At 38.4% G+C, this 22,272-nt stretch overlaps 3 protein-coding genes across 4 annotated transcripts; all 3 read left to right on the top strand.

Annotated features, from left to right (window-relative positions):
- The first annotated feature begins 325 nt into the window (after positions 1-325).
- On the top strand, positions 326-7,161 carry LOC141769550 (butyrophilin-like protein 1). The gene is made up of 4 exons (XM_074638745.1): positions 326-363; positions 1,607-1,882; positions 2,010-2,150; positions 4,345-7,161. Exons 2-4 carry the CDS (start codon positions 1,642-1,644, stop codon positions 4,398-4,400), a joined length of 438 nt encoding a protein of 145 aa, XP_074494846.1. The 5' UTR covers positions 326-363; positions 1,607-1,641; the 3' UTR covers positions 4,401-7,161.
- Positions 7,162-9,666: 2,505 nt separating this feature from the next.
- Positions 9,667-17,557, top strand: unc119b (unc-119 lipid binding chaperone B). Its single transcript, XM_074638774.1, has 5 exons — positions 9,667-10,022; positions 12,080-12,193; positions 13,711-13,819; positions 14,234-14,406; positions 15,153-17,557. Exons 1-5 carry the CDS (start codon positions 9,779-9,781, stop codon positions 15,263-15,265), a joined length of 753 nt encoding a protein of 250 aa, XP_074494875.1. The 5' UTR covers positions 9,667-9,778; the 3' UTR covers positions 15,266-17,557.
- Positions 17,558-18,789: 1,232 nt separating this feature from the next.
- c6h12orf43 (chromosome 6 C12orf43 homolog) lies at positions 18,790-22,267 on the top strand. Of its 2 annotated transcripts, none has more exons than XM_074638776.1 (6): positions 18,790-18,958; positions 20,146-20,176; positions 20,390-20,488; positions 21,240-21,313; positions 21,413-21,500; positions 21,582-22,267. In XM_074638776.1, the coding sequence occupies exons 1-6, from the start codon at positions 18,856-18,858 to the stop codon at positions 21,910-21,912; spliced, it is 726 nt and encodes a 241-aa protein (XP_074494877.1). In that variant the 5' UTR covers positions 18,790-18,855; the 3' UTR covers positions 21,913-22,267. The 2 variants fall into 2 exon arrangements, with proteins under 2 accessions (XP_074494877.1, XP_074494876.1); XM_074638775.1 differs by having other exon boundaries at positions 18,794-18,973.
- The last annotated feature ends 5 nt before the right edge of the window (positions 22,268-22,272 follow it).

Genomic DNA, 22,272 nt, shown 5'->3' with positions numbered 1-22,272 from the left:
TCCCACTTCCAGGATACTTGGTCTGTGTTGCAAATCAGTGACATCATCCAAACAACAGATTTATCCTTATCCATCCTTTTAAGGTTGAGCATTGTGGGTCACAATCATTGCGTCCTATTTTATAGTGTGCACTGTATCCTGCTCTGCAGGTTTCAGTTGGTGCCAAATAATGCAGCACAACTGCCTGTAGTGCATATTTCTATTAACATGAATATTCTGCATTTTACTGCTTTGCATTTCTTGTATTGTGTGAATCTGTGTTGCATGTTTTGATTACGGATTTTTTATAGGGCTGCCACCTCTCAGTCGATTAGTCGACTAATCGGTCGTTTTGGTCTCAGTCGACTAAGATTAATTTAGTCGGTTAGTCATTTTTTATGATTTTTTCATGCTGAATGACTTATTTCCAAGAAACTTGTGAGCACATCTCTGTAAACACCAGATCTAAAGTGGTGCTTTAGTGTGATTCTTTTTACAGATCTGTCCATTAAATTAACTAATCGATTTGTCGACAAAATTGTAAAAGTGTTAGTCGCTTAAGGATTTCAACAACAGCCCTAGCTTTTTATTAACATTAATATTATCTTCTCTTGTTATTGCTCTGCCTGCTTGTGATTTAATTTATTTCTAAATTTGAATCTTGGTGTATTCGTTTTTAGGATGACTTTTTAATAAGACAGACAGACTGCCTGGTTGGTTTGCAATTTTGTTTTTGTGTTTTCCAAAACAATATTTTCTATAAATCTTAAACTCAAATAAGTTCAAAATGAGTTTTATTGCACAATAACTTGTGTATAAATCAAGGCATGATAATAGACAGGATGTCAGAAATAGTGTTCGCAGTGGTGAATAGTCACTTAAAATCTGGAAGATAAATATAATATGTTTAAAATGTCATGTCCTGATATTTTTCTTTTGCTTATACACACATTATACTGCACACAGAGAGCTCCAGGGATGATGTGTTTTTGTAGGTCAACCAGGAAGTTGGCATCTCCCTGGTTCCCTCCACTAAAAGCCAATGGGATTGTTCCAATTGGGTTTTGGATTATTGCAGAAAATAAGCTCTGTTGCAAACAAACGTTTATGATACTTGCATGTTTTGTTCTGCAAGATAATCTTCACAAATGAACACTACTTTATGGTTTTTTAACTGTGAATGCAATCGCCAGAAGTAAAAAGCTAACGTTAGGCTATAAACGAACTACACCACAGTCACGTGAGTGCGAGTACAAACAAGGCTGTAAAGGAGGACGAGTCGGCGTGATGACGTTTAGTAGTCTCATTTAGCCACCTGTTAGCAACCACCTTTTTAAAGACACGTAAAAGCTTCAAAATTCACCAGTGGGGTATTTATTGATGTATTTTATATCGTAGAACAAAACTTTAAAATCTCTTCAGCTCGTGTTAACCGCAGACATTCAGACATCTAACTCAAAACACATCAACGTCCAGACGAGGGAACAGGTAGTGCTAAAATGCTAACTAATTTCTGGGTTTTAGGACTCATTCCTGTGTCACTGTATTTATAAAGAGGAAGGAGATGAAGAGTAAATGTCTAATGCTGTAACAGTCGTTTATAATTTATTCTTAACTCTGTTCACAGGGGCGGCAGAGCCCTACATCTCCATCGTCAATGTCATGAAGGCCGGGGTGCAGCTGAATTGTGACGTTCGAGGTGCGTTCCCACAGCCGAAGCTACAGTGGCAGGACAGTGATGGAAACGTCCTTCCTGCTGATGAGCCACGGGTCTCAGAGAGAGGACGCCGCTACGACGTCACCCTCCAAATCATTGTGAACCGGACCGCGACCAACCGCTTCTGCTGTGTAGTCAAACAGAAGGACATCGACCACAGGGTTGAGGCTAACTTCACTGTTCCTGGTGAGACTCATCCCAGTGTTATTAGATGTTCTTATATGTCATTTTAATCTTCATAGGTAGGTTATATCTACAATTAAAATACAGTTACATTCTGAGAGTCACACTTGGTTTTTGTAATGTGTTCCAGAGAAACTGTTTGAGGACGCGCCCTGCAAAAGGGAGGTCAAAGCATGGATTGATGGATGGGGAGCTTCCATCATTGCTGCAGCTCTAATTCTGCTCCTATTTGCTAACGGTGTATTGTTCATCACAATATACCGTTATAAAGGTAAGTTTATATAATAGATTGTTTTAACATCTATAATGTGCAGACATCAACATAACAGATACTTAACAGCAACCACCTCATGTCAAGAATCGGTAGTCTTCTCAGATAAAAGATTTATCATGTTACTATTTACAGTCATAAAAAAATCCACTGAGACTTCATTTCTTTATGAGGCCTCTGGTTCTCGTTCTGATGTTTAAAAAGCAGTGGTGGCCTAAAGGTGAAGACCCAGACACACCAACCCGACAAGCGGCAACTGTCGCCTCGGCCAACAAGTTGCACTCGAACACACCGCAAAGACTACAGCCGATGGCCAGTTAGCATGTACGTTCTGCGCCTGCGTGAGAGGAAATAACTCTCCACACCAGCAGGCGGCGGTAGTCTGTATTCATCATTCAAAAAGGGAAACAGGAAGGCCGAGAACGGCGGATATACAAGCCTTTGTTATGATACGTACATGAAACAAAGCGACGTTTCGACACCACTCTCACTCACCACTTAGCTTTATTCCAGATGTTCATGTCTCATGTCAAAATATCCGTGTGTTGGAATGATCAGATGAGATGAAGATGAAAAATGAGAAGAGTCTTCTGTGTGACTTTACTCTTTGGCTTGCTTTCCTCGTGTTCGTTTCTCTCCTCGTGCACTGATTCGTTTAAACTGAACCGCCAATCAGAGTGAATTCTCTCAACGACGGGCTCCGCCCGCCGATTCAACGTGCTGAATCAGCCAAAACACCTCCGACACGGGCAGACTAGAGCCGACGGTGCGAGACACACTGCAAAAACTAGACCGACAGACGCTCACCGATGGCCCCAAACTGTCCGACGGCTCAGTCAGGACCTTAGAGAAGCGAGCTCGTGGGCGGGAGGTCTTTGGTTCAGACCGCGGACCAGCAGGATAAATCCGCCCCACCCTCATTACCACCACTGAGACATGGCCGTAGCCAGCTAGGGGGTCACTGAGGTCCGGACTCTCGTAATATTACAAGTTTTTCCTCGAAATATTACAACTTTATTCACAACTTCTCAGAGAACACAGATACAGTATGTGGAATATGTTTTCAATGAGCAGAAATGTTGCTAAAACTAATACAGTATGAGCTATTAACCCTCTGAGACCCGCGTGATCCTGACTGACTTTACCGTCTTTCAGAGGCTGTAGCAGGTTCAGTTTTAAGAGGTACAGATATCATATGAAAATCTAAGGAATCCATTGGTACCAATCATGTCATACTAGCTTGCTCCTGAAGAAAGTTAAATAACGCTCCAAAGTTGGCCAAAATTTTGGCGAGGAAAAACTGTCATGGCCATTTTCAAAAGGGTCCCTTGACCTCTGACTTCTAGATATGTGAATGAAAATGGGTTCTGTGGGTACCCACGAGTCTCCCCTTTACAGACATGCCCACTTTATGATAATCACATGCAGTTTTTTGCATGCAGTATAAATGTATTATTGTCTCCTATTCTAAAATGGTGTTTGAATATTTCTGCATGCTGGGGTCCCTAAACAGTCTTGAATTACATAAATTGGGTATCACTGTAAAGCTGAGACTCTTGTGGATTCAATGAGCCCAATTGTATTCATGTGTGATGATGTTAGTCCCCATGGTAGACATTTCATTGTAGTGAGACCATTTTTTTTAAACTTGACCTCACTGTATAAAATGACCTGTGGTGACCTCTAGGATAATCACAGCCTCATGAAACTTTACAGCCACAAACTAGAGACCTAGGACATTCAGAGGATAGATTGCTTTCCTAGCTAGATTGACAATAAGGGGGTTTCTGAGCAGTTTACACAACAGGACTGCTTGCCATCCAATCACAGAACAATGCAATTCTAGCAGAAATCTCCAAATGTCAAAAGTTTTTGATCCAAAAATCACAGCATGGTTTTTCCTATGGTGTTCCTCAAGGTCTTGGTGTCTTAATGTGGTATTTTGGAGGGATTATTGATCATTTAATGTTGCTATGTATAACAGACCGTTGCTAGGGGCGCAGTTGTAATGTTGGCCTCCGGAGGACCATTTTTGAGTCAAATTATTGATTTCTTAAGGAAGTAGCCGTGTAATAAGCAGGATAATGTATAGCTAAATATAGCCAAATACTGCTCTGTTGTAAATATTGTGCATATGATAAAGAAATGTGACTTCATGTAATATATATATATATTCTTTTTTTTTTTGCTGCAGGTTCTCATGAGAAGACAAAGTGTTCATGTAACGGCGATGCAGATGGAGCTTTATGACCAAGGATTCACTGCTGGGCCTTGTTTCTGGACCTTTTTTAGTGCAGTATTGTATTTATATTCTAAATGGTTTATTAGGGGTTGCTTTGCTGTTTTATTATGCTGTTTTTATATCATATTGTATCTTGTTTGCATTTTCACTCTGTCACACTGGACTGTTGTTAAAGATACTATAACACCTAAATGAACAAGGTACATAGAACTTCAACCAACAGAGTGACATGCAAACAATGAGATGAGTTTTTTAAAAGATCATATTGAGCCAAATGTTTCGTTCCAAAAGCTCAGACGATCAAACCAAACAGGAGCTCTGAATATTCAGGCGACCTGTTACACCAACAGATCTCAGGCTTTCATTACAATAATATTAATGTAACTTGTATTAATCACGTAGTGCCTTAAAACATCAGCAAAAACATGCAGCTTGTGAAATGAGGCAATAACGGCTGATATGGTTTTCTCTACCTCTAAATTCATTAAAGGTTGAGCATCAGGACTTTAGTCTGATAAAGAATACAAACACATAACAAGACAACATTGAATCACAACAGCAACAACTAGTACGACAAAATACATTACATCATTATACAGTGCACAACAGAGGCACCATCAGGGATCTCCACAGCAGGTCAGCAGGGAAAGAAGAAACGAACAGTTTCTACATGCACTTTATGCAATTGTATATTATTTTATTTAGTTTCAAATATTTGAAACTCTGGGCATGCACTGTTAGGAATTTCCCAGTTAAATAACAGTAAAGAACTGGCAGCAGGGTTGCCTTTATGTTACCGTAAAATTAACATTATTATACTGTCGCTGAAATTTACAGCGTTGTACTGTTAATGAAAAATACAGTTTAACTGTTTTTTTTTATTAACAGTAATTTCACAGTATTTTACAGTTAATTTACTGTTTAAAGATGTAAAGATGTTTTTCACCTTTCTTTTACATTATCTTACTGATTTATTTTAATGCACTATTTAAGTTGTATTTTGTGCATACATTTTAATAAACATAATTTTTTTAAGAATGCATTATAGTTCAGTTAAAAAACGTTCTATGAGCGTAATTTAACAGGTTTTCTTTTGTATTAACAGTAAAGCACTGTTTTTTAGCAATAACAGGTTAATACTGTTGAAATCCTGCCGTAAATGAACAGCAATTGTTTACAGTGTGTATGTGAATCTACTGTATATGACGGTTATAAAAGATTGTTATAATAATTATTATTATAACTATTATTGTACCTCCGTCGTCGCTTGATGCCAAAGAGAAGCTGGAGATATAATCACACTGGCTTTAGTTATTATAAAGGTAACTGAGCTAACTCTTAAAGGGACTATTTGTAACTTTTTAAGCGTATAAATGTAGCGGGTCGCCACACATGCGCGCTCGCATATGCGCGTTCGCGTGTGGCCGCTGCCTCTCCTCCTCTGCCTGCCTGCCTTCACTCAGACAGAGCGCGCGTTCTCAACACCGCAGAAGAGTTAGTTTAGCTCTGAGAATATCTAGTGAATGTTCAGTGGATGTTTGTGCAGAAAAGAAATGCTGCAGCTCCTCCAGACCAACAGAGGTTTCCCGTGTCTTGTGAAGTGACGGAGCTCCTCAGCGAGTAACGTTACCGTCTCGTTACCGACCGGGTGCCGGTGTCTCCCTGCTCTCTCCGGCTGCGGGCGGAGAGAGCAGGGAGACACGCTGCAGAGCTCCGCTGCATCAGCCTGCGCTGAAGCAGGAAAAGCCAACACTAAGATCAGATCTAAATCATGTTCATGGAGAGACCTTCGTCTGGTCAGCTAACATTACTGCCAAGCAGCTGAAATATAGAGTGATATTGTGGTTTTAGCTGACGTGTGTCGCCTCACTGTTTTGAGCGATGCTCGTTCAGGTATATTTAGAGCGAGCAAGCGCGAGCCCGACGCTGACTTTCGTTGATTTCACGGCCACAGGTGTCGCTGTTAAGAAGCATTTCTGAAAGTTACAAATAGTCCCTTTAAGGTTTCAGCCTCAACTCAGGTCTAGAGTCCTAAACAAGCCATATGTGCGCTTCACCAAATGTAAAGTCATTTTAACAGCAGAGTAACTGGATCCAACTGGTGCCTAGTAACTTAACGTTAGTTCTTCATGGTTTTCTCCTGAAACTTGATTGGATGCTGTTGGATTGGTTCAAACAAAGTGGATCTGGGGAGTTAAGTGTAAGATAATCAAATGCAAGTCCCAATAACATTCACCAGAAATAAAGAGACCAGAGTTCAATGAAAAAAAGGACAAAAAAAACACTTTTCAGAGATTTAGCAATAAGCAACAAAAGATTCTTCTCGAACATAAAGGATCTCTGAACTGGTTCCTTGTTGTCCTATTCCTTGGCATGTCATGCCTCTCTGCATCTCTGGATCTCACTGCTGCTGCTTGGCGCTGTTGTGTGTGAGCAGAGGACTAGTGATGGGAATTTAGGCTCTTTTTAGTGAGCCAGATCATTTGGCTCAGCTTACCAAGAAGATCCGGCTCTTTCGGCTCCCAAACGGCTCTTCGTTTTAACCACTTCTGCCTTTTATAATTCAGCCAAATTTAGCACTGTTTTGACCAATGATTAGTATGTGTGCACATATATCACTTAAATTATTCAATAAACCTTATAATTTTTCCAGAATACCATAATTTTACATGCTTCCTCGTTTCCGACTGTCACTCATCTTTTCTGCTATTCGCGCACCGCACTCCTCTCTCTCTCTTTCTCTCCTATTCTCCCGCCTGCTCTGTACCTGTCGACCTTCAGCACGCTGCCCCGCGCCCGCCCCCCCCCTGCTTGATGATATGATCCTCTTCTGTTCATCACCTGATTGGTCGCACGGACGTCATTAACACAACATTCACTCACAGTCAGTGCATGGAGTGCCTGTGACGCAGAGAAGATCATCATATCATTCTGTTTTATTAATAAAAAATAAATAAAAATAGGCTCTCGGACAGGAGCCAGCTCCCATCGTTCACTTAAAAGAGGCGGCTCGTTCGTGACGACACATCACCACAGAGGACAGAAGCAGCCTTATTTGGTGCTTGGTGGGTGTTAATGCATTACCGCCACCAACTGGTCTGGAGTGTGGATCAGACTGGCTAGTCTTTTAACAATATTCGAAAACAATAACTAAAAAAAAAAAAAAAAGTTTAAATCATATTAATTTGTCTAAGATACTGAAATAGTAACCTATAACACTCATTTAGTGAGTTCTTCTGTAGAATAGCTATTAAATCAAAGTGTACTTTTATCTCTGAGGCCTTGTCTCAAATGTCTTCTTTCTTCCTCATATCTCTCACAATGCAACACTGATCCACAGTGGACAAAATGAGGAGGTGCAGAAGTGTAGTTTTCTCTCAGAACACTTACAATATGCTGACGGGTTATTATGGATTTTTTGCCCAATGATGCCCAAAAAATGGTTTCCTACTGAAGCTTTAATATCCTTCCACAAAACGGAAGGGATGACAGACGAGAGCTGTAGCCTGAACGAAATTGTCTGATTATACCAGGGGTCTGCAACCTGTGGCTCTGGAGCCACATGCGGCTCTTTAGCCCCTCTCCAGTGGCTCCCTGTGGATTTTTTAAAATGGAAATGAGTAACTGTTTTTTCTTTACATTTTCATTTCTATTTATCATTGTTGTAGGTCTATGGTAAGGCGAAGTATTAGGGCCACATTGAGGAAAAAAAATTAATCTGAGATTTTAAGAATAAAGTCCTAATATTACGAGAATAAAGTCATAATATTCTAAAGTAGTAATTTATGTGCTATTTTCTTTTTTCCTTGTAAATTTATGACTTTTTTCTCGTAATATTACGACTTTTTCTTCTTGTAAAGTTATGACTTTTTCTTTTAATATTACGACTTTTTTCTCGTAAAGTTATGACTTTTTTCTCATAATATTACAACTTTTTTTTCTCGTTAAGTCATGACTTTATTCTCGTAATATTACGACTTTTTTTCTCATAAAGTAATGACTTTTCTTGTAATATTACAACTTTTTTTCTCGTAAAGATAACTTTTTTCTCGTAATATTACGACTTTTTTTCTTGTAAAGTTATGACTTTATTCTCGTAATATTACGACTTTTTTTCTCATAAAGTAATGACTTTTCTCGTAATATTACAACTTTTTTTCCCGTAAAGTTATGACTTTATCCTCGTAATATTACGACTTTTTTTTCTTGTAAAGTTATGACTTTATTCTCGTAATATTACGACTTTTTTTCTCATAAAGTAATGACTTTTCTCGTAATATCACAACTTTTTTTCTCATAAAGATAACTTTTTTCTCGTAATATTACGACTTTTTTTCTTGTAAAGTTATGACTTTATTCTTGTAATATTCCAACTTTTTTTCTCGTAAAGTTATGACTTTATTCTCGTAATATTACGAATTGTTTTCTCGTTAAGTTATGACTTTATTCTTGTAAAGCAATGGCTTTTTTCTCGTAATATTACGACTTTTTTTCTTGTTAAGTTATGACTTTATTCTCGTAATAATACAACTTTTTTCTCGTAAAGTTATGACTTTATTCTCGTAATATTAAGATTTTTTTTCTCGTTAAGTTATGACTTTATTCTTGTAAAGTGATGACTTTTTTCTCGCAATATTACGACTTTTTTTTTTGTTAAGTTATGACTTTATTCTCGTAATAATACAACTTTTTTTCTCGTAAAGTTAGGATTTTATTCTCGTAAAGTAATGACTTTTTTCTCGTAATATTACGACTTTTTTTCTTGTTAAGTTATGACTTTATTCTCGTAATAATACAACTTTTTTCTCGTAAAGTTAGGATTTTATTCTCGTAAAGTAATGACTTTTTTCTCGTAATATTATGACTTTTTTTCTGGTAAAGTGATGACTTTATTCTCGTAATAATACAACTTTTTTCTCGTAAAGTTAGGATTTTATTCTCGTAAAGTAATGACTTTTGTTTCGTAATATTACGGCTTTTTTTCTGGTAAAGTTATGACTTTATTCTCGTAATAATACAACTTTTTTCTCGTAAAGTTATGACTTTATTCTCGTAATATTAAAAAAAATGTTACTCATAAAATTATGACTTTTTCTTGTAATATTACAACTTTTTTTCCGTCAAGTTATGACTTCATTCTCGTAATATTACGACTTTTTTTCTCGTAAAGTAATGACTTTTGTCTTGTAATAAAACGGGGTGTCCCGGTCTTTAAACCAATCACACCCCTTAACGGTAACTATGACAATCGCCTTCGTTCTCAGCCAATCACAGTCCGTCTCCCAGACACGTTGTACGCCATCTTGTCCAAGTCGCTCACAGACACATTGATTAAAAAGGCACAACAACAACTCTCACCGTCACTATCTCTACCGTGTGTCCCGGTATGAACGGTTCACGAAACAAAACGGCACCGATAGTCAGCAAAGGTCAGACGGAAGCAGCAGACACCGGCTCCTCGGAGACGAGCCACCGGGAGCGGAAGAGCGGTGGAGGAATGCTGAAGAAGCTGAAGTCTCGGAGGCGCAGTCAGACGGAGAAGTGGCCTGCGGTCACAGAGGATGAACTCCGGGCTCTGGGGAGAGACATCACCCCGGATAACGTGCTGGGTCTCCGGGCAGTTACGGAGGGTACGTTATGTGGACGTTATAAACGGTCTTAATTAAGATAAAGTCGGTAAAACCACACCGCTAAACGGGGCACTGTGCTAACTGTGGCTAACGTTGCTAAGAGACGAGTTCTCAGATCCGTTAGTCCGTTATGAAGAGTCACGATGTTAAACTGGTCAAACTGTAACGTTAATGATGTGCGTAACTATGTTTTTGAGATGGGCATTTTCACTTTTTAAACAAAAAGAAGTAGGATGTGATCCAGGGGCGTAGCAAAAGGGATTCAGGCCACCCAGAAGGAGTAATTGTTCAGGTCCCCTCTTATCTCCTTAAAGATGTATTGATGCCTTTTCTGGCCAGTTGGGGGGAAGACAAACAGCTGCAAACACAAACCTGTTGTCTTCTCATTAAGTTGTTATGGCAAATGTTTGTTGGCAAATTCTACAAAAAATACAAACTAATTTTGCAGTTGTGTTTCTTTCCACCCGACAAATGCAGATCTATTCACTAGTAAACATTAAAGGGACTGTTTGTAAGTTCTTACACGTATAAATCAATCCGGGTCGATGTCCCATGTGCACTCGCATGTGACTACGCTGTTCAGACAAGACTTCAACACAAACTACACGAAAGCACCAAAACCGCAAAGTTATATCGAGTGAAGCAGCGGTCGGAGGACACGGGGGAGATCGTAGCTTTGGTCTCCAGGGCCGGAGTCTCTGCTGTACTCTGCTCCTCTGCCTGCTTGCCTTCACTCACACACCGCACTCGTTCTCGCTCTCGCTCTCTCGCTCCACCTCTACACGTGCATGTGCGCACACTCCACACTGCAGAGGAGTTAGTTTAGCTCTGAGAATATCTAGTGAATGTACAGTGGACGTTTGTGCAGAAATAAATGCTGCAGCTCCTCCAGACCAACAGAGGTTTCCCGTGTCTTGTGAAGTGACGGGGCTCCGCAACGAGTTACTTTATTGGCTCCGACTGGGTGCCGGTGTCTCCCCTGCTCTGGCCGCGGTCGGGAGGCCGAGGCAGAAAAAGCCAACACTAGGATCAGCATTGATTCATGGAGAGACCTTCGTCTGGTCAGCTAACATTACTGCCAAGCAGGTGAAATATAGAGTGATATTGTGGTTTAAGCTGACGTGTGTCGCCTCACTGTTTTGACGGATGCTCGCTCACATTCAGGTAGCGCGTGCACACGGGCGAGCGCGAGCAACAGGACACTGACTTTCGTTGACTTAACGGCCACAGGTTTTGCTGTTACAACCAATTTCTGATTCTTACAAACAGTCCCTTTAAATCAGAGTTTATGAGCTACTAACATTTGAATAGTTGCACCAGCTGAAATCGTTCCAACGTAGGTATAAGTTACAATTTAAATCTTACATCTAGCTCCTAGTAGGTGTAAAGTCCTCTGTAAAATAGCAGTTGGCATGGCGCATTGTTTCGGAGAGTGGGATAACTTTGTTGGATGAAGAGGAGCAAATTATACAGGCTGTTATACCGCCGTCGACAACGCGGATGACCCCTTGGACATTCACAATGACTGATTTATACATCCCGCTTTTGTTTTCCACGAGTGGACAGAGGATACTGACCTGCTGGCAGCAGAAAACTTATGTGCAGCCGGTGCAACCGACCCAACTAGTAACTAACTTCCCTGCTTGAACCCTCTGAGTCATTGGACATTCAGTCTACCACAGTTGCAGCTAGTGCTTAATACCTTCCATTGTTTTTGGCCTTTTCCCTGGAACCGACAACAATGGCATTACTTCCCTTCTCTCTCACAACACTTTGTTGAAAAGCTGGGAGCCTGAGCTATAGCATTACTCACCACTACTGCAAGGTGCAGGAGCCAGAAAGCAGATACTGAAACCCTAGTTGCTCATCGAGCGAATGCTATCTCTGTTCTCGAAGTAAGAGTGAGCCTTAGTGCTCCACAGTATTGGTAAATCTAATTAAATATCAAAGTACCTCTGTTTGCTAATGGGTGCTTGGTTGCTGTCAGATAATGGGCTCCCCTACTATATGTTTGTGTTTGTCTTGACATGAACTCACCCTTTTATTTCACATTCCAGACTATCTGTGCAAACCTGAAGACAATATCTACAACATTGACTTCACACGTTTCAAAATTAGAGATCTGGAGACAGGAACAGTGCTGTTTGAGATTGCCAAACCTCCTAACAGTGGTAAGTGGCATATTAACTTTGCCTCTCTTCACAAAGCTCAAAGTCTTTCTCAGGGAGATTTGTTTCACTGAACATGACATGTTTTTTGACTTGTACTGCCAAATATCTGTAAAGTTATTGATTGCCTGCTTACACCTTGCAGGCCGGCTGCTCTATAACTGTTGTTTTATCTGTATCATCACTGGAAAGGTAACCCTTTTGGTGATGCCGTTCAGTTATAGCCCACGGGTGCTGCTCAGTCAACAAAGCACTGTATGTATCACCAAGCATGAGAATGGCAGTCTTTCCCTGGGGGTGTGCTGTGTATAGCTCTCACCCCATTGTCATATGCTCTCTCCGGGTTACTTTTATATCCAGAAATATTTATATAAGAGAGGAGAAAGTCCCACAAGTAGAAGCAATGCTTAAACCATGGGTTTTCAAACTTTCTAGGGCCAGGGACCCCTTATAAGGGAGATTATTTTCCAAGGACCTCCTCTTAATCGTAACACCAATTAAGCATGCTTAATACCATTTCTACTCTTAGATGCCATTGGAACTCTTTGTATTCAAAAAGTTTTCAACCTAAATACTTCAGACCTGTTTCGTTGTGATACACAGAAACACATTTCAATTTGAAATTTTCAATGTTATTGAATGTTAATACCGCTTCTCTATCTTTTAAACAGAGGGTGATTTTTTTCAAGTTGAATTTGGACTCAACTTGACTGCATTTATAGCCTATATTTCAAGTAATTGATCTTAAAAGGTTTCAGAAAATGTACAGTATAGCAAGCCTGGCATAGTCCTAATAAATCCAGATCTTTAAACTTACCAGTTTAAGGCTGACTGTCAGTAAGTGCTTCAATTTAAAAATAATAACTTATTGCTTTGTGTCACAATCATATCCGAGTTTCTATTAGCCCAAAGCTAACTTAGGTGGGAGTAATGGACACAATATGCTTGTTTTATTGGTAGAAATGGTCCCCATCTGTAGATATGCACTTTTGAATGACACAGCACAATTTATATAATTTATAACTAATTATTCCGCGGACCCTGGGGGTCCCCTGACCGCTCCTTTAGAATCACTGGCTTAAGCAATGTGTCATTTTCATTGCTTTCTATTTACTAGTAACAAATTGCATATAACATATTAATATTTTAGAAAAGAATTGGGGAGACCTCAATGTTTCCTTAACATCTTGATCTGGTTCATTTGACATTACTTCTTATAAACCACACTATATCAAATGCAATCAGTTTTATCTTAGCCTTTTTTTTTTCTTAGAATATCTGGTGAATGTTAATTTCAATAATTATTCGAAAAGGCAGAACGTTCAACATCATGTTGAGCAATAGCATGTAACACATAACATAATATGCATCTTACGTATTCTGCATATAATGCATAATCTGTTCTCAGCCTTTTCAGCTCTCACACTTTTTTCACACTGAAAATATCACAGATTATTGTCACTTTTTGCCTATCCTGTGAATATTGGTTGCCAGACAGCTAAACATGTTTCCTGTATTAGGTCCTGTGGAGGGTGAAGAGGAGAGTGGAGATGTAGACACCAGTGCGGGGCGTTTTGTGCGATATCAGTTTACACCAGCCTTCCTAAAACTGTGCACTGTTGGTGCAACGTAAGTAAATGAACTGTAACGTTCTGACTATTAACAGCTGAGAGCATAATCCGACTTTCATATTCAGTCAACTTAAAGCTACGGTTGGTCGTGTTCTTTGTTATATTTGTTAAAATTCTATATAGTAGTAATAGCCATGTTTGTTGTTTACTTTCATTATGAGATGTTTATGTTCATAATAATCATTTTGGGGGAGCGACTTTCAGTGTTACCGACTTGGCGACTTGCTTGCTACATATAGTGACTTTTGGAGCTAGTGCTGCTAGCTACTTTCATTGGAAAAGAGTTGGCAACACTGGGCTAGGTTTTTTGGTTGGATAATTTTCAAAATGTGGCGTACTCTCACTAGATTCTACTTTTTGTCACAACTGAATTGTAAATTGTGTCTTTCTTGTTTCTGTTTCTAAACCTCAGAGTGGAGTTCACAGTGGGTGACCGGCCCATTAACAGCTTCCGTATGATTGAGAGGCATTACTTCCAGGGACACCTGCTCAAGAACTTTGACTTTGACTTCGGTTTTTGCATTCCCAACAGCCGCAACACATGTGAACACATTTATGAGTTTCCACAGCTTCCAGATGACCTCAGTAAGTTTATTTTTCTCAGCCACTAATGATAATGTGGTTGCACTACAGGGCTGTCAATCTTATTAAAATATTTAATCGCAGGATTGTCGCGATTAATCACAAATTAATCACACATTTTTTATCTGTTCGAAATGTACCTTAAAGGAAGATTTGTCAAGTATTTAATATTCTTATCAACATGGTAGTGGGCAAATATGCTTGCTTTTTGCAAAAGTATGTATATATTTAATAATGGAAAATCAATTAACAACACAAAACAATGACAGATATTGTCCAGAAACCCTCACAGGTACTGCATTTAGCATAAAAATATGCTCAAATCATAACATGGCAAACTGCAACAACAGGCAACAACAGCTGTCAGTGTGTCAGTTTGCTGACTTGACTATGACTTGCCCCAAACTGCTCGTGATTATCATAAAGTGGGCATGTCTGTAAAGGGGAGACTCGTGGGTACCCATAGAACCTATTTTTCATTCACATATCTTGAGGTCAGGAAATGTGCATGACATCTTTTTAGCTTAAGTTTGGAGTGTTATTTAGCTTTAAAACTGAGATTGCTACAACCTCCAGATTTTTAAGAGGTAAATTAAAAATGCATTAACATAAGCTTTAACATAACGCATTATTATTGCATTAACTTTGACAACCCTAGTTTGCATGCATATTTTCCACATGATAATAAATATTGTAATTGTTGTTTCATCTGTCCGTCCTTCCCTCTTTTCCTCCTTCTCCCCCTCCAGTTCGCCAAATGGTGGCGCACCCTTACGAGACCAGATCAGACAGTTTCTACTTTGTGGACAACAAACTCATCATGCACAACAAGGCAGACTACGCCTACAATGGTGGTCTGTAATATGCATGGGGGGAAAATGTTTGCGATACTTCCCAGGGGATCGATTTTCCTGCATTAAAACTATCCAAAAGTTTATTTTTGGGGGACAGCAGAAGTATTCTCTCCTTTGTGGACATTCCAACGCAAGTGACGACATTCTTCAGAACCAACGGACCACATCTGCCTTCATATGAAATCATGGATCCATTCATCAGTACCTCATAGATCTCAGTTTCTGGGACTCCGAGGAATGTTCGGTTAAATCTGACTGAAACCTTTTTTGTTCTGTCTATTGTTTTCGTTTGTCATACAAGTATCATGTTACACTTTTGCCTTAAGTTTCTTGCCGTCTCTGCTGGAAAGGGACACTTTGAGTCTCAGGCCTCTCGTGGCAAAGCCTATAGACTGTGTTAGTTCTAACTCCATTTACTTAAGCATATAGATGTTGATGTTTATTTGAACTACCTTTCGCTAGTGACAATTGTGTTTCCCGTATGGAAAAGCGAGCATTAAATAGATGTTTTACAGTATTGTTAGTCATAGATGATCATGTAGCACTAGTTGACATTGTTTGAGTCTCATTCTTGCTTAAATATCTATCAGCTGTGAGTCATTCGGACTGTTTGTGTCAGATATTTAAGCTTGGTGTCGTTTTCATAAGGAGCATTAGGTTGACCAATCTTATCTTAAGTAGGACATTTGGTTCATTCAAGAATAGCATGAGCTTTTTTTCTCGATGCCAGGTGTTCACCCTGCTGATACCTGTTGCATTTTTACGACAACAGTTTTTACGACATAATTGGCTGTTGACTGGGAATCTAGTATCAAACTCCGTAACCTCCACACACTGTGATGTATGAAAAGTACATGATAGCAGCAGAATCTGAGTTACTGGACTTGCTTTTTATGCCGCCCATGCCTAAAACGATTTGGTCTTCCCACTTTATCCACTCCAATGTGTAAGCAAAGGGTTAATTTAATCCATTGAGGTCTGTCTTTTTGACTTATTTGGCACACAAGCACCGGGAATCCCACTCTTTAGGAGCCGAGTGGTGTACCTATTAAACTGGTCGCTGAGTGTATCTTCTGCTGCTCTGCGCTCAGGTTCTCAATCTACCATTGAAATACCACAGTAGCACACAACATGACAGTCTGATGTAGCTTCTTGGTAGTTGATCTTTAATGAGGCAGTAGGGTAGATACAGAAGTTGACCTGTTTTCTCTATTCATGGATGCCCTGTTTTAAGGACTATACTGGTGGTTTTGCATATCCTACAAATTGTGTAATGTTTTTATTATACTCAAGTTTCCAGTCTATTAGGTACACCTGTACAATGTCATTTTGCACAACAGCCCTGCAATAAATCCTACCTTAGTTAAGCTTGCAGTGCTCATTTATCAGAGATGCTGATTTGATTATATGCTCGGAAGTTTGAAAATAGTCCCTGCCTGCTACGTCACTTCCAGTCTAAATATCCACTGTGATTAGCTAGTTCCATTTCTCTGATTTTCATATTGTACAGACATGAATGGAAATCAGCGGCCGCCTGAAAGGCAGGAAAGAGTTCTAAAACCGTGTAAATGGTCAGCTTTAAGTAATGCATTTAAATCATGCAAAACCACTGGGACTGTCTGGAAGTCGTTCTCGATATACACAAATGATCCTTTCACTGTACGTTTTGACATTGATTCCATGTGCCTTATATCTAGGTGTTCATTGTTAGGTTGTTTTTCTGTAAGAGAACTTTGTGCATCGTCCACCTGAAGTTGAATGGAAGAGAAATCCACTCCGACATCTTGCAGTACTGCCTTGTGTGAAACTGGTGACAGCATGTCACTTCATATACTCTTATTTACTCTTATAACATTTGGCATTTCACATTTTGAAAACAGTGACAATGTAGCCCGTTTATAACTCCCAACAAGTGTGATATCAGACAGGCACATACTTGGACAGCCGTAGCCTTCGCTCCATGACCCTATACAACCTCATTTTACTTTACTCAATGGATGTATCTCAGTTGGACTGCTGGTTCGCAGCACCGGTGTTGTCAGAGCTGGGAAGCATTGTTTTGCCATACAATACGAGTCAGTGGTATTTTGTCGTAAAATTGGATGTTATAAATGCCTTGAGAAGTTGGTACACTTTGTATATCTGCACAATGAGACTACATGACTGATCCCGAAAAATGTATGGATCCATTCTGTAACCTGCTACATAGACTCCTCCTTTTATATCAGCAAATTTTACAAATGACACAATAATGTATCAGATTTATTGTAAATAAAAATGGCGGACTGCAAAACAATTAAATCTAGTGCTCATTATAAGTACATTATCAGGGATTTTTTTGGTCTTTTCTATCGTCCAGCTGGCATGAATGGTAAACATAGATAAATGACGTATGATTTGATTATGTGGCCTGTCCAAGACAAAGAAAGGTTTTTATGTATGTATATTTACACCAGATCATCTGTAGCCTATTGGTACCTCACAAAAATGTAGGAAATTCTGATGACATTCTTAAACCTCGTAAAATTTTGGATATTTGTTGCAAACTGAATATTGTGGATATGACATGTTTAATTATTTTTTAAAGTTTCCATTTAATTCGTATCTTCACTGCTCTATGTTGGAAATGGAAAATGGGAAATCTATGACACTGCTTTACTATGGAATGACCATTTTTGCAAAGCTTTTTTTTTTTTTCTCAACATCTTTGACTCTTTCCCAAGTACGACGGAGTATTAGGGCCAAATAAAATAAAGTTATAATATTACAAGAATAAGGTCATAAGTTTATGAGAAAAAAAAGTTGTAATATTATGAGAATAAAGTCATAAGTTTACGACAAAAAAGTCGTAATATGAGAATAAAGTCATAAGTTTACGAGAAAAAAAGTTGTAATATGAGAATAAAGTCATAAGTTTACGAGAAAAAAAGTTGTAATATGAGAATAAAGTCATAAGTTTACGAGAAAAAAAGTCGTAATATGAGAATAAATAAACAAGTTTACGAGAAAAAAGCCATTATATGAGAATAGTCATAAATATACGAGAAAAAAAGTCGCAATATTATGAGAATAAAGTCATAACTTAGAGAATATCTTAATGACTTAATAGAGCCGAACTCCGCCAGTTCAGCTCTATTTCCCTTACAATAACATGTAAAATGAATACTTTACATAATATTATATAAAATATATATATTTATTTATTTATATATATATTTATTTATATATATTATATTATGACTTTATTCTTTATTCTAGTAACGTTACAACTTTATTCTCATAACATTACAACATTTTTCTTGTAAAGTTATGACTTTATTCTCATAATATTAAGACTTTATTCTCAAAATCTCAGATTTTTTGTACCTAAGGAAATACAATGAGGATTTAAACTTATTTTATTTTCAGTCTGATGTGTTCAAACTGTTTCATTCTCTAATTCTCTAAATTGTATGAAGATAGTGATGAATTACAGCACATACATGAGTAAAAAAAAGCCTATTTCTGTCCACACCATGGTGCTGCTCCTGGGGGGCTTGGTCCACGCCACACAGTTCCCCTTGTCGACGGACTACATTACCCAGAATCGTGTTCGGTCATGGCGGTCGCCGCTAAAAACGCGTGTGGTGTCTCTGACGACTCCAGCAGCAGCGACGATGAGGCGCTTAAAAGATGTCAGGAGGCAGTCTGGGAGGCACGAGGTGACAAAATGAAAGGTGAACATGTTTTCTGTTGTGTCTGTAGTGAGAGACGAAGTGAACATTTCTGCACAGATAGATGAACTCCAGGAGAAACACGACATTAGCCTGGTGAGATAGAACACCTTTACTGCTAGTTCAGATAATAAACAGAGATAGTTGTAATTAAACGTTGGCTAAAGTTACATGACTTGTTAGAAATATACATTTTTATTGTACATCAGAGCTCTAACCTCTCGCATTGTACTGGTTGTAGCATTTGGCATTAATGAGCTCAGAGATAGAAAGTATACACATGTGACTACATCCGGTTTTCAAAATAAGATGTTAACAAAAGGAACTATATTATGCTTTAACTATATTATGCTTTATTTCTTGTGATTATTTTGTGATTATTTCTTGTGAAATGTAATTATTCAATAATATGTCATTTCGCTTTGGCAATAATGTAACCTGAAAAGTCATGCCAATAAAGCTTATTTGAATTTAAATTTGAATTCATGCTACATATATGGAAATAAGATTGATCGGATTATATTCACCAGAAGTATAAAACATTACATGTCCCATATAAATTAAAAAAAGAAAATGCCACTAATTTGTGAGGGAACTGTATTTATTCTTTGATTTTTGGGGTTGCTGCAAAAAAAAACAAGTAAATAAATAATACCTGACAATGACTGATAAATTTGACTTCAGGACATCTCTGACTACATACATACTAAAAATCAATCATTTTTGTGCAATGTGCAATAACATATGATGTTCACTCTGTGCAATAATTATATAATTATCTGACATATACTTTGTGCAATAATCTGGCAAAACTGGCATCTCATCAATATACATATTGTATTTTTATATTCTATATTGTATTATCTTTTATATTTTTTATATTTATATTGCACTGTCTCTTTTTTTATTGTATTATCTTTTCATTAGCACCTATGGGATTGTCACAATCTAATTTCGTTGTACTACACGATGACAATAAAGGGCTTGAATGATTCAGCTTTTTCCCATGATCTAGTGTTATAAAAGTTAGCAAAAATAATAAATCTTAAAATCGTAATATCGAATCGCAATACTTGTAAAATCGCGATACGGCACCATTCGGACAGTATTTTATCATATGCATTTTGCCTGTTGATGATAGTTGCAAGTGCTGACGTTAGCTTTGTTTGTTTTAGATGGGAACAGCCATGTGCAACAGTCAAAGCGGTAAGCCTTTTTGTGAACTTAACCTCTAACTAAAACCATTATTAGGAAGGAAGAAGAGCTAACTGTAAAATACTTTCTGTATCTCCACAGAAGTTGAAATAGTTCAAGTATTCCAGCTATAGCTATATAATAAATGTGCAGCTTAACTTCAAATGATTGGTACAGTGGCTGAATTTCATACAAATATTTGAATGTTGTCTTGCTGTGCAACAGTGTTGTTGTAGCTGACCATGAACACGATGGCAACGAGCTCCAGGTCACCCAAGGGTTTCGAACACACGTCGCCAAAAAGTTGGGACATCTTCTTGACGGGTAAGTTATCTTGCATTTTAATTAGGGCTGTCAATCGAATAAAATGTTTAATCGCAAATTAATCAAAACATTTTTATCTGTTCGAAATGTACCTTAAAGGGAGATTTGTAGTATTTAATACTCTTATCAACATGGGAGTGGACAAATATGCTTGCTTTATGCACATATATGTATTTATTTATTACTGGAAATCAATTAACAACACAAAACAATGACAAATATTGTCCAGAAACCCTCACAGGTACTGCATTTAGCATAAAAAAGTATGCTCAAATCATAACATGGCAAACTGCAGCCCAACAGGCAACAACAGCTGTCAGTGTGTCAGTGTGATGACTTGACTATGACTTGCCCTCATGTGATTATCATAGAGTGGGCATGTCTGTAAGAGGGAGACTCGTTCACATATCTTGAGGTCAGAGGTCAAGGCACCCCTTTGAAAATGGCCATGCCCGTTATTCCCCGCCAAAGTTTGGAGCGTTATTTAGCCTCCTTCACGAGAAGCTTGGGATTAGATTCCATTTTCTAGCTTCATATGATGCCAGTATCTTCACTCTGCCTTCAAAATTGAGCTCGCTACAACCTAAAAATTGTGACTTGCATTAATACATTAAATTAGCGGCGTTAAAACGAATTTACGTTATCGCGTTAACTTTGACAGCCCTAATTATAATGAATTAATCTCATAATACTGTGAGGAAAAGATGCACATATTTTTATACCTGGCTTATAATATGCCTGTTATTGTCAGTTCCATTACAGTGATGCAAACTGAAACGTTATCCTGTGTGGAATCAGCAAGATGTGATGATGATGATGATGAAGGTGAAGTTTCTCTTTATTTTGATACTTGCTGCTTTTATGGGTGATTCTGCTATCTTCTCTATTAATTCACGCCCATTCACGTGTTTTTCCTTTTTTTAGGATTTCGTCTGTTTTCTACATCCGTCCCCGGACAGACAGTTGATGAACCTCCAGCCCCTGTGAGGCGTCGGCCTGTTCCCAGCTCAAGGTTCTTATTATTTTGTTTTTTTTAAAGAACCTGATTAGTTTGTATAGCCCTTAACATTTTGCATCCCTCTGTTGGTCACAGTGACAGCGACAGTGAGATGGAAACAAGGCTGAGGGAAGCAGCGGTGTCTGTCAAAGATCTCTTAGCTGCATCGTCACTGCTTTCTACACTCTCCGATCCCTCAGCGGAGCTTCCCCGCTCAGAGGGAATAAAGAAGAAGAAGAAAGCGGCAGAGGAAGAGGAGGAGGAGAGCCATGTTGTTAAGAAGAAGAAAAAGAGGAAACCGAATCCAGAAGAGGGTGAGCAGGTGGACTCTGTAGGTTCTTCTCTTAATGCTCAAATAAATGGTGAGCACGGGAACACAGAGGAACACATACAAGTCAAAGTAAAACGGAAAAAGAAAAAGAAGTGAGAATTACACACTGAGGAAGAGGCTTAGGACTGAATGTTTTTTGAATTATCTTTCAATGTTTTGGGATGTTTGTTTGTTATCCAGTCTGGCGTAGTCTGTCACAAACTTGAAATATATTTCCTGACAGTAAATGTGTATCTAAATGAAAACCTCTTTTCATGCCATTGCTCATGGTTATTCTTGAAATAGTCTTTACTTTATCATGAAAGATACTCATTTAAGAGTGTGAAAAGGCATTTCAAGGCAGTGACATAAAAAAAAAATGAAGGTAAATATGCAATTCACAAGTTTCAACTTAATGTGCAGTTTCTGAATGTTACTAAACATTTTAATAAAAATAAAATTTTGGTGTTGATTTTT

The sequence above is a fragment of the Sebastes fasciatus genome, chromosome 6 (genome assembly GCF_043250625.1).
Source record: "Sebastes fasciatus isolate fSebFas1 chromosome 6, fSebFas1.pri, whole genome shotgun sequence".
Taxonomy (NCBI): Eukaryota; Metazoa; Chordata; class Actinopteri; order Perciformes; family Sebastidae; genus Sebastes; species Sebastes fasciatus.
Note: the sequence above shows the minus strand (reverse complement) of the source record. Positions and strands in the feature narration are given on the sequence as shown.